The sequence below is a fragment of the Paralichthys olivaceus genome, chromosome 11 (assembly GCF_024713975.1).
Source record: "Paralichthys olivaceus isolate ysfri-2021 chromosome 11, ASM2471397v2, whole genome shotgun sequence".
NCBI classification, from domain to species: Eukaryota; Metazoa; Chordata; class Actinopteri; order Pleuronectiformes; family Paralichthyidae; genus Paralichthys; species Paralichthys olivaceus.
Genome location: NC_091103.1, coordinates 349719 through 362500, shown reverse-complemented (window position 1 = coordinate 362500; position 12782 = coordinate 349719). Strand labels below are relative to the sequence as shown.

The 12782-nt window shown below is 44.4% G+C and overlaps 2 protein-coding genes across 3 annotated transcripts in view; one reads left to right on the top strand and one right to left on the bottom strand.

Annotated features, from left to right (window-relative positions):
- Positions 1–9226, top strand: part of arrb1 (arrestin, beta 1) — a 12236-nt gene extending 3010 nt beyond the window's left edge. Inside the window, exons 2-16 of one of the 2 annotated variants that reach the window (XM_069534817.1) lie at positions 902–932; positions 1038–1098; positions 1195–1239; positions 1936–2132; positions 2697–2756; positions 2835–2902; positions 3141–3276; positions 3794–3878; positions 3947–4019; positions 4503–4640; positions 4764–4847; positions 4931–4954; positions 5334–5404; positions 6997–7039; positions 7797–9226. In XM_069534817.1, coding sequence (XP_069390918.1) covers positions 902–932; positions 1038–1098; positions 1195–1239; positions 1936–2132; positions 2697–2756; positions 2835–2902; positions 3141–3276; positions 3794–3878; positions 3947–4019; positions 4503–4640; positions 4764–4847; positions 4931–4954; positions 5334–5404; positions 6997–7039; positions 7797–7908 — 1228 coding nt within the window. In that variant the 3' untranslated portion in view covers positions 7909–9226. Of the gene's footprint in view, positions 1–901; positions 933–1037; positions 1099–1194; positions 1240–1935; positions 2133–2696; positions 2757–2834; positions 2903–3140; positions 3277–3793; positions 3879–3946; positions 4020–4502; positions 4641–4763; positions 4848–4930; positions 4955–5333; positions 5405–6990; positions 7040–7796 lie in introns of both variants that reach the window. The other variant, XM_069534816.1, reaches the window with a different exon arrangement.
- Positions 9227–9534: 308 nt separating this feature from the next.
- Positions 9535–12338, bottom strand: LOC109646639 (olfactory receptor 51E2-like). The gene is made up of 2 exons (XM_020112402.2): positions 11617–12338; positions 9535–10535 (listed from the first exon to the last, which is right to left on the bottom strand). The coding sequence occupies exon 2, from the start codon at positions 10519–10521 to the stop codon at positions 9535–9537; it is 987 nt and encodes a 328-aa protein (XP_019967961.1). The 5' UTR covers positions 10522–10535; positions 11617–12338.
- Positions 12339–12782: the final 444 nt, after the last annotated feature.

Here is a 12782-nt window from a genome sequence, read left to right as displayed (position 1 = left end):
GTGAAGAGTGATGAATCTGAGTCTTCGTCTGTTTGAGTCTTCGTCTGTTGACATGATTATCATGAGAAACATCTGCAGAAGAAACACAACTTCTCTGTGTTTAATGGATCTTTATGGAGAAAAATACAAATGTACTCATTTTATTAAACAACTACACAAGTACACAAGTATTTTTACAAAAAATGAACAGAAGAGTTTCTGTTTCATATCTTCAGTTTGAAAGTGACTAAACAAACATTAACTCTGGTTTATTCGTTGTTTTATGTTTTTGACTTCGGGTCGTTAAAATTTAATCGCACTAATTGCAGAGATGATGGCGAGCATGTAATCGCGTGCTGAGCGAGCTCCCAGGAGTCCCGGCGGTTCCCGGTAAAACAGCATCCTGATGCTGCTGATTGAAGAAGCTCCGTTCAGGAGGAAGCTGAAAGCTAATGGAGCCACAGCAGCTCATTTATTACACAGTGGGGGGGGGGGGTAATAATGTCAGGCAGCATTTGACTGAACCTCAGAGGAAACTACTGACTGATGATGACGACTGACAGCAGGACTTCCCTTGCGCTCCTGTTTGTGAGGACTATCATGTTGTCCATGAACTGAGGCCTGGACGTGTTCCCGACATGTTCCTGACATGTTCCTGACATGTTCCCGACATGTTCCTGACATGTTCCCGACATGTTCCTGACATATTCCTGGTGTGTTCCCGACATGTTCCCGACATGTTCCCGACATGTTCCTGACGTGTTCCCGACATGTTCCTAACACTAGAGGTCACTTAATATCTCTCTTAACATCTTCAGGTGTCGTACACGTGAATATAGACACGTACACAAGTTCACGAGACTAAAGGTCAAAGGTCGACAAAGAAAAAGCTTCACTGGGTTTCTGTCTCTGTTATTTTCAGGGTGTTTAAGAAGGCGAGTCCCAATGGAAAGGTGAGTCCTGATGTTCTCACGTTAATGGAAGGTTCTGTATTCTGATTGGCTGCTCACACTTCAAGCAGCTGATTGGACAAAGTGACAGTTGTGTTCTCCCCTCAGCTCACCGTCTATCTAGGGAAGAGAGACTTCGTGGACCACGTGGACCTGGTGGAGCCCGTCGGTGAGATCACTCTTTCATTCTCAGGGCTCGTACTCAGGTACCATCCTCCCCGTCTTCTGTCTGGTTGATGAATTTCGGGTTATTGTTCTTCTGTAGATGGAGTCGTCCTGATCGACCCGGAGTACCTGAAGGAAAGGAAAGGTGAGAAATCTGAACCCACACTTTACCATGTTGGTTGAAATGGTTGGTTTGTTCATCTTTGCTCCAATTTGCACGAAGAGAATGTGTATGGACCAATCTTTGTTTATTTGTTAACTTTGACGTCCTCTTGGTGGCTGACTCAGAAAACTTCGCTTTTAACACAGGAGACATTTTCCTCTGAAACAATTTGTCCTTTGACTCTGTGACCTGTTCAATCCCACCGTGATGAAGTTGTTGCACCACAGAAACTTGTAGGTTCTTCGTCTCACCCAAGATTCAGTTGGTCCAATATCTATATTCACTTTTATGCTAATGCGATTCTATTCTATCTTTATCTAAGGTAAAATAATTTGAACTGAGATCAGAGACACAGGAGGAATAGTTCCAGTCTGAAATGCAAACACATACATGGGGGGGGGGGGGGGGGGGGGTCAAAGGCCAAAATGAAAAAGCAGAAACGTGTGAGGTTTACGTTTGGTTTTATTTTTGCTGTTGTCTTGTAATGTTCACGAGTTCCCCATTTCTTTATTAGTAATTTGTGGAGTTGCACTCGGAAGCGTCCAGGAGCCCCTGCTCTTTATCATTTAGTAAGTCTAGGATGTGCTTAGCCTAGCTTAGCACAAAGATCCTCACTCCATCAAAATAATTCTCAAAGTTATTGTAACAGAAAAGAATTGTGTGTCTTTTCTTCATCAGTGTTTGTGACTCTGACTTGTGCGTTCCGTTATGGTCGTGAGGATTTGGACGTCCTTGGGTTGACATTTCGTAAGGACCTGTTTGTGGCTAACATCCAGGCGTTTCCTCCACTGCCTGAGGAGAAGAAGAGCCTGACTCGACTTCAGGAGCGCCTGATTAAAAAGCTGGGAGAACACGCCTACCCCTTCACCTTCGAGGTATCGAGTCAGCAGAGCTCCACCCACCCCAGCTACAGGCAGGGGATCATCACAAATCAATACTTTTATTATAGAACCTGTTTTTCTTCTAACTCAGACAAAAGTCTTCAAATCAGATGATTGTCACTTCATTCAAAATGTTATTAAGGAGAAAAACTGTGTTTTATCTTATCGATAGAAGGTTCAGACAACTCACTGAAAAAGTACTTCATTACTTTACTGATCACACGTCCTTTATGTTGAATACGTGAAGTTTAGCATTAGCCTTGTTGTGCCTGAGGAGGTCGGGGGGGCAGCGGCCCTCAGAGGAAGGATATGTTGAGTCTGTGAACTGGATTTAATTTATATGAGAAACTGCAGCTCATGATTCCAATAGTCTTTTTTTATGTGAATCGGCTTTAACTGTTGATGAGCTGAGTTCTGGAGCTGCTAACAGGAAAGTCCTGATTTGAAGAAGGAAAGAGAAGAGACTGCTCTTCCTAAATTTACAGATAAAGTAATGTATGTAATGTAATGTTTGATCATGTGTGATATCAGCAGCACAGAGGATTTGTGTGTTTGCAGATTCCTCTGAATCTGCCGTGCTCCGTCACCCTGCAGCCGGGACCCGAAGACACCGGGAAGGTAGAGACTAAATATAATGTTGTATTTAAATGAACTAACATCAGTTCTGACGCTCAAACGTTTTCTCTCTGACCTCAGGCCTGCGGAGTCGACTTCGAGGTGAAAACTTTCTGTGCAGAAAACGTTGAAGAAAAGATCCACAAAAGGTAAAAGTGAGTCCGACCCTGGCGGAGCAGAGGGATGAATTATGAATGAAAGTGAAATGAGTTGTGCATTAGCAGCTTCCTGCAGAGAGAGAGGGGATCACCTCACCACCACTAAAACCACCATAATCCAAACATCCACACTGAATTTAAATTTCCCTCGGGTCATAGAATCCATACGCACACGGCACCATCGCTCAATGTCCCGAGGGTTAAATGGTAACCAGGCGCTTTGTCGTAGGAACTCTGTGCGTCTGGTGATCCGCAAGGTTCAGTACGCTCCAGAGAAACCTGGTCCTCAACCCACAGCAGAAACCACCAGACAGTTCCTGATGTCAGACAAACCTCTGCACCTGGAGGCGTCTCTGGACAAAGAGGTGAGCGTCCTCACCAGAGACTGGATATAAAATATAGATATTATATTAAAAAAAAAAAAAAAATATATATATATGTTTCTATATATCACACAAACCAGCTGACGATTCATTCACAACAATATTGATTCAAACAAATATGTCAAAACTCAACTAAACTCAAATTCCAATGACGTCCTTTTGTTCTTTGTTGTTCAACATTGAACAATTGATCAGTTATTAGACAATAACTGCGAATTATTGATACAGTAGATAAGTAAATATAGACGAGACTGTTAGCAGTTAGCAGTTAGCTTGATTCCCTCCGTTTTAATTTAAATAAGATCCCATTATTAGTTTAATCAATTTAATCGTTATATAATCACATCGTTAGCTAACGTAGAAGTAGCTGACAAAATGAAACAAAAAGAATTTAAATAAAAAATGTCAAAAATAATAAATAATTAACAATTAAGACTAGAATCATCACAGGAAGGTACAAATATAATTATAGATTATTGATGATTGTTTATGTTCTCAGATCTATTACCACGGAGAACCCATCAGTGTCAACGTTCACGTCACCAACAACACAAACAAGACCGTGAAGAAGATGAAGATCTCAGGTACTCTCCCGCCTCAGTGTGTGTGTTGTGTAGTTGTGTGTATTAACGTCTGATGTGTGTTTCCACAGTGCGACAGTACGCAGACATCTGCCTCTTCAACACAGCTCAGTACAAATGTCCCGTGGCCACCGAAGAGTCAGAGTGAGTCTCGTTCTCCGTCAACGTTCTTTACAGAAACAAACACATGGTCCAACAGCTGCTCAGCAATCCTCAGCACGTGTGACCAGTTGTCATGGTAACGTTGATTGTTTGTCTCAGGATGTCTCCAGCGATAACGAGGGTTCTTTGTTTGTTTTCGGTCACCGTCACTGTTTCTCTCTCTCTCTGGTGTCTCTGTCTCTTTAGTGTTAAATTTACTGAATCAAATCACGAACTAGAATCACTTCCTGTGGTTTCACTCATTTCCTGTCCAGACTCATATCAGGTCACTTTGACCTTCGACCCCTGAACCCAGTTCCTCTGTGAGTGAAATTCTTACAAAGCGTTCTTCATGTCCACAAGATGAGCAGACGGACGACAATGCGTAAAGACTTGATGCCTCTGGCCACTAGGTGTCACTGCCACGGAGAACAACCAGAAACACCCTGATAACGAAATGTCTCGTTGTTCTGTCCCGCTCGTCAGTGACGTCGTCGCTCCCAGCTCAACCTTCTGTAAAGTCTTCACGCTCACGCCGTTTCTCGCCAACAACCGAGAGAAAAGAGGCCTCGCTCTGGACGGGAAGCTGAAGCACGAGGACACCAACCTGGCGTCCAGCACACTGTGAGTCCAGCTCCCCCGTGATGTCCTCACGGCCTGTGGGAGGGTTTTAAAGTCCTGATGTCACACAGCTCATAAAACCGAGCGCTGTGATTGGTCAAGCTGAACATGTTGTGTGTTGGGCAGGTTGAGAGACGGAGCCAATAAGGAGGTCCTCGGTATCATCGTCTCGTACAAAGTCAAGGTGAAGCTGGTGGTGTCTCGCGGAGGGTCAGTGACTGAACTCATCATTTCACTCAGGTCAGGAGTGGAAACTAAAAGTGAGAAGCTCAACGTGTGTCTCTGTGTTTCAGGCTCCTGGGAGACCTGGCAGCGAGGTAAGAGACTTACAGAGTCACCTGAACGCATCACTGAGACGTACAGAGTCACCTGAACGCCTCACTGAGACGTACAGAGTCACCTGAACGCCTCACTGAGACGTACAGAGTCACCTGAACGCCTCGCTGGGACGTACAGAGTCACCTGAACGCCTCGCTGAGACGTACAGAGTCACCTGAACGCCTCACTGAGACGTACAGAGTCACCTGAACGCCTCGCTGAGACGTACAGAGTCACCTGAACGCCTCACTGAGACGTACAGAGTCACCTGAACGCCTCACTGAGATGTACAGAGTCACCTGAACGCCTCGCTGGGACGTACAGAGTCACCTGAACGCCTCACTGATCTCTGACTTTCATACTAAACTTGTTTTTCAGTGACGTTTCTGTCGAGCTGCCGTTTACACTGATGCACCAGAAACCATTAGAGGACAGTTTCTACAGAGACGGTGAGGGACACACACTGAGACACACACTGAGACACACTGAGACACACACTGAGACACACTGAGACACACTGAGACACACACACTGAGACACACACAGAGACACACTGAGACACACTGAGACACACACAGAGACACACTGAGACACACTGAGACACAGTGAGACACACTGAGACACACACAGAGACACACTGAGACACACTGAGACACACTGAGACACACTGAGACACAGTGAGACACACTGAGACACACTGAGACACAGTGAGACACACACAGAGACACACTGAGACACACTGAGACACACTGAGACACAGTGAGACACACTGAGACACACTGAGACACAGTGAGACACACACAGAGACACACTGAGACACACTGAGACACACTGAGACACACACAGAGACACACTGAGACACACACAGAGACACACTGAGACACAGTGAGACACAGTGAGACACACTGAGACACACAGAGACACACTGAGACACACTGAGACACACTGAGACACACTGAGACACACACTGAGACACACTGAGACACACAGAGACACACTGAGACACACTGAGACACACTGAGACACACACACTGAGACACACACAGAGACACACTGAGACACACTGAGACACACTGAGACACACACACTGAGACACACTGAGACACACACACTGAGACACACACAGAGACACACTGAGACACACTGAGACACACACAGAGACACACTGAGACACACTGAGACACAGTGAGACACACTGAGACACACTGAGACACAGTGAGACACACACAGAGACACACTGAGACACACTGAGACACACTGAGACACAGTGAGACACACACAGAGACACACTGAGACACACTGAGACACACTGAGACACACACACTGAGACACACACAGAGACACACACACTGAGACACACACAGAGACACACTGAGACACACTGAGACACACACAGAGACACACTGAGACACACTGAGACACAGTGAGACACACTGAGACACACTGAGACACAGTGAGACACACACAGAGACACACTGAGACACACTGAGACACACACAGAGACACACAGAGACACACTGAGACACAGTGAGACACACTGAGACACACTGAGACACACACTGAGACACACTGAGACACACTGAGACACACTGAGACAGAGTTAGAGCAGAATCAAACACAACATGTCTCCGTCCTGCTCCTGTAGCCCCTCCCCCATCACAGTGGTGAGTAGATGCTGATCTGGGAAAGGTTCAGTTTGCAGACATAGTGACATCTAGTGGTGAAGTGTTATAAAAACTATTTTCACAATTTAGATGAAACTCGTGAAAACATTCTTTTATATTTGATAACAAATGAAAGTTCTTCTGTTCTATTAAAGCTTAACTTTTGGAATATCACGACTTTGTTCTTGTAAAGTTTGATGATTAGAACTGATTCATCTGAGGACGTTCTTCTCTCTGTCTCCAGTGTTAAACCATGGTCTCTCTCTCTCCCTCTCTCCCTCTCTCACACTCTCTCTCTCTCTCTCTCTCTCTCCCTCTCTCTCCCTCTCTCACACTCTCTCTCTCTCTCTCTCTCTGTCTTTTCCTCTCAGTTGCAGATGAAGCTCCGGTCGATACAAACCTCATCGAGTTTGACACAAAGTGAGTTCTCTCCCTCTCTCTCTCTCCCTCCCTCTCCCTCCCTACCTCCCTCTCTCTTTCTCTCTCTCCCTCCCTCCCTCCCTCCCTCTCTCCCTCCCTCCCTCTCTCTCTCTCTCTCCCTCTCTCCCTCCCTCCCTCTCGTCAGTAACCATGACAGCAGAGTGTTTCCTGTGCAGCGTTAATGTGATGGACTCGTCTCCAGAGTCTCTTAATGTGTCTTAATGTCTGAGAGACAGGAAATGAGTTGTGAGCTGGAACAAACGTGAGAACACGTGATGATGTTCCGAGCTGCAGCTTCACACTCTTCATTATCTGTTCTGATCGTTCACGGTGGAAACGTTGAAGCCTGATTCATCGTTAATGCCTGAAGCTAGATTCGCACGGAGCCGAGCAATTTATCGTTGTGTGTAGGTGTGTGAGTCATGCTGCAATTACACCATGGAAACACTAGTGGCAGTAGAGTGTCTGTTTACTGCAGAACGTGCTGAGATGTTGAAGAGCGATTCTTTTTTCTCAAAGAGCAAAGAAAAGAAAGACGTCATACGTGTTCGATCCTTCAACTCAATTCAAAGTAGCGCTGAGTCCACAATAAAACAATGAAAAGATTTTACACAAGTCACTGACAAACTCTGCGTAACCGTAGCAGCAGTGATGAGTTTCACCTACAATGTGTCAGTGTGGGCGGAGCCTCAGAGTTCCAGACTAGATTCCTCTTTTCACTTTGTCCCTTTTCTTATTGATTCCCCCCCGCTCCCAGTGACGATGACATCATCTTCGAAGACTTTGCCCGCCAGCGGCTGATTGGGCCAAAAAACGACAAGGACGAAGACGAGGAGCCGGTGGACTCGCCCAAACTCAACGACAGATAAAGACGAGGAGCGTCAGCGTCGCTGCCGTCTGTAGTTGGAGCTGCCGGAGGTCACGTTTAGCTGTAACAGTCTGGACCCTGTCAACATCTGGCTGTGGCGTGTTTGTGTTCTCGTACATGTTCGTCTTCTCTGCGTCCTGCCGGGGTGTAAAATGCTAGAATACCACAGACACCAGTCTGCTTTCAGATAAGCAGCTCTCCACTCCTGGGCTGATGTGTTGACTCGGCAGTGTCGTCGTCGTGACGACGGCTCGTAGCATGCCTCACTTTGTTCTACGTGTTTCCATTAGGGATCGAACAGGAGTAACGTGTTCAGATTAGTTTCGATGTGTCGCACCGGAAGTTCTTTGGTTGACGTGGGAGGATCCGCCACCTTGAAACACAACATGGACGTCAGCCTCCAGAGGCAGAGACATCTGAGACGTCCCGACTCGCTGAGAGGACTTTGAAGTATCTGATCAGCTGACAGGAAGAGGAGGCCTCCTTTGCATGAAACTTCATTTATTAATGTTATGACTAATCAGACGATGGTTAAAGGATCAAACGTTTTTCTGTGATTTGATGTTTTTATGTCGATCATTTTCCAAAACATCGTCAGTTTCAGACGTTCACGTCGACTTGCCGAGCAGCAACTGTTCTCACGTCTCATGAAATGAATCGTTCAAGTTCCAGGAATCTCGTGTCCCTGAGTTGACTATGAACGCATCATGGTGCGTCGGTGCGTCACCTTTTCGGTCGTCATCTCAGAACCACAGACTGACCTCGTCCAGTGGCGGTTTTTATTTCAGATGTTCTGAGGTCTGTGGTGTGCCCTCTAGTGGAATAGTCCAGTAACACAAGTAGTACACGAGAGTACTTCAACAATTACACTTATGACACATTATTCTTTAAATTTGGATTTAAATCAGTTTAAACTGGATTTTATTTTGCCAGAGTAAAGCTGCTGTTGTTTTTCATTTTTAAAATGTTTCAAAAGATGTTTGAATCTAAAACTTTATTTAAAATAACATCATCGACTCGTTGTCTCTGAGCGTCCTAGTCGTCATGACAACATGTCAGAGAGCGATCGATCAGTTCTGGTTCAGAAAATGACGTTTTATTGATTTTAGCCAAGAAATATTATTAAACTTTTATTTTACAAAAGAGATGTATATTTGAACCTTCAAAATAAAACATGTGAAACGTCCCTTAGTGTGCGTACACAAAATAGCGTCATTATTTCAAACAATAATTTCATTAGCTTTTATTTTGAAAGGGCCAAGAGGAAAGCTGTATATCCAGTACATCTTTAATAAAAAGACGATTGTGGGTAAAACCTTCTCGATCGTGGTGAATCATTCTGAAAGAATCTTCTAGATTTTTCTGTGATGGATGAGATCCGGGTCAGCGTCAGACGTCGTCATGAACGTTTAATGTTTTAACGAGTCTCAATCAATTGTCTTAACATTTCTGCTTGAGGGTGAACCAGCTGAGTGACTCTGTCGCCCCCTGCAGGACAGATCCCACATGTTTGAGGTCATTATTGGTTGAGACGTTCTTCGTCATTTCATTTGAACGACTGATGTGTGAGTAACCTTAAAAAAACCTCGAGTGAAGAAGTGAAAACATTTATTTAAAACATTTTACGTCACGTTTGTCTTTTTCCAGCAGGGAAAACTTTTTTCTTTTTTTCTCTGAGTTTAAATATCCTTAAAAACCCGTTTCGTATTTCTTTAGTCCGAACGCCGTAGATGACGGGGTTGACGGTGGCAGGAAACAGAATGTACACAAGTCCCATGGAGGTGTTGACCCCGATGGGAATGTGGATGTTGAGGTTGTGAGAGAGGAAGGTGACGCTGCCCACCAGGTAGAAACACATCATGACCATCAGGTGAGTGCCACAGGTGTGAAACGCCTTCCAGCGGTCCTCGCTGGCCGCTGCCGCTCGTAAGACCACGCTCAGGATCTTCATGTAGGAGAGGATGATGAGCGAAATGTCCACGCCCACGAAGCAGACGATCACGGTAAGGCCAGCTGTGCTGTTTTTCTGCGTGTCATCGCACGCCAGACTCACCAGCGCCATGTGGTCGCAGTAGCAGTGCCAGATGACGTTGGAGTCGCAGAACCAAAGCGAACCTGCCAAACCAACCAGCGTCGCCATGATGGAACCGCTCCGGACCAGAGTGAAGAGCAGCAGCCGCACGAACATAGACGAGTCAATGATGTCAGCGTAGCGCAGCGGCTGACAGATGGCCACGTAACGGTCCAACGCCATCGCCAGCAGCAGCGTTGACTCCACCGAGGACAGGAAGTGAGTGAAGAACATCTGAGTCAGGCAGCCGGCCAATGAGATCTCGTTCCAGTCGAACAGGAGGCCGAGCAGCGTGTTGGGGATGATAGCGGTCACCACCAGGATGTCAACCACGCAGAGCGTGCAGATGAGCAGGTACATCGGGCTGTGCAGACTCTCCACGCGGCGGATCACGTGCACCAGCACAGAGTTTCCCAGCAGCACGGACACGTACGAGGCAAAGAAGGGCAGCGCCAGCAGGCGGCGCTGTGGCTGCAGCTCTGGAAAACCTCGGAGCACAAAGGTGTTGTGGGAGAAGTTCCAACTCGGTGAGGAATTCAACATGGCGGCGGCTTCACCTGAGACACGTTAGAGAGAATCAAACACTGATGACCAACTAACGAGCAAGAAGTAGAATTCAAAGAGGTTTTACTCATTGTATTGAATTTTTACTCACAGATAATATTTATATAACAAGACTAATCACTCCCATGTGAAGAGCTAATGATGGTTTTTGTTTGTGCAACAACATTATAAACACGATGAGGCAACAACGACCCTGACGCACTTTATACAAACTGTGTTTCTCAAAACGAACAGAAATAAAATGACTTTAAAAAATACAAGCAGCTTTATTTTCCACAGAAAAGTGAGATAAGATTATTTCACAGTATGAGCGTCTCGATGAGTCTGTTCTGGTCACATGACCTCAGGCCTCTTCCTGTGTGTGTGTGTGTGTGTGTGTGTGTGTGTTTTGGTTTCATGGCACTGTAGAAATACTTTTATATATTTTTATGTTTATAAACACACATTGATAAACCTCTGATCATCACATGAAACTAACGACGAACACGTTTGATGTTTAATCAAAATCAAACCTCAAAGAAGACAAACTGAGGCTGAACCTCCGAGAAGAAATCATCGATATCATCATCAACTAATAACAAAGAAAGAATCGTGTCTTTAAATCTCTTCAAAGGGTTTTATACCTGACATCTAAATTCATCTTTTAAAAAGGTTTTTATCCTGATTTGATCTTTTTCTCATTTTTCTATTTCTGCTCTGATGTTGTTTGATCTTCTGATTTAATCATTAACTTATTTTTAACTTGTAAAGCAGCTTGTAACTGTTTTAAATAAACTTTTATTATCGTGATTATTATTGTATCATAACAAAAATAAAAATGTTAAACATTCCATTAATTTCACATGTTTGAGTAAATGAATGAAACTTTTGATGCCAAATAAAAATAGAAATAATAAAAATAAAATTTTATGTACAACAAAAATACAGCTGAAGATATTTTATTATAGAATCATTAATATTTTATTTTAGTATGTGATTGATCTAGATGATAAAATCATTGCATTCGTGCTCCAGCAGAGGTCAGTAATTCACAGTTTTCTCTAAACTAAACAATCACGGTAAAAACTTTCTTACCTGCTGTTGTCCGCCGGCGGCTCGTCACCAACCGCTCCGCTCTCCCGCCGCTCGTCTTATAGCTGAAGTCCGAACGTCCCACAGGAGAAATGACCCCGAACACAGCAGCGCACTGATTGGTCCAGAACAACAAATTCTCCAGAGTTTAATCAACTTCCTGTTTCCTCCTGACGCCTCGTTGGTCTCTTAGTTTCTGCTGCGACGTCCATGTTTACGTTTTAATGTTGTTATGTTTTGATGATGTCGTTCATTCACTCATAACTTTATTGTTGACGACATCACCGCTCCCAAAACTAAAGTCAAATCTGGATCGCCCCCTGGTGTCTGGCTGCAGTATAGTTCATAAACCTCCATGTTAGCAGATGGAACATGAACCAAACTGAAGAATCAAAGCCGAGGGTAAATAAATGTTTAAAGCTGTTTCTGTCGGCTCGTTCTCATCTCACGGATGTTTGTTCAAGTGTTTCTCATCAGTTTGGTTTTTAATTAGTTATTTAACGATAGTTTCCTGTTGTTGTAGCTCCTCGATGATAATTGGCCCCGAGGCCCAAACATGAGCGTCGAGTTTCCCTCTCCAAGGATCGTGGGATCAATAATGAGCTGTGTGTCCATGGGTCTTCCTTTATTTTGAAAATCCAGCCTCCCTTCAGGTTTCTGTTTCTAAAATCCAGACTCCGTGACACTGATCCTGTGATCCTGTGATCTACTGAACCAAATCAGGACGTCAACAATCAGACGTGAACGTTTTAAACTACAAGAGTCCGACTGTCCCCCTCTGGCCCCCCCTCCTCTGTGTGTGTGTGTGTGTGTGTGTCACGTTGCCATGGAAACTCACTCACTGATTAGTGTGTCTCCACTGGGAAAGAGGCGGAGCTCCTCCAGCAAATGGCTTTGAATCAAAGAAACACTGAGACTTTGAAGAACCACAGAGATATTTTAATAATAGAGTAACAACGAACAACAATACAACTTTAAGACTTCAAAACTTCAAGACTTCAAAACTTCAAGACTTCAAAACTTCAAGACTTCAAAACTTTAAGACTTCAAAACTTCAAAACTTTAAAACTTAAAAACTTAAAAACTTAAAAACTTTAAGACTTTAAGACTTCAAAACTTCAAGGCTTCAAAACTTTAAAACTGTAAGACTTTAAGACTTCAAAACTTTA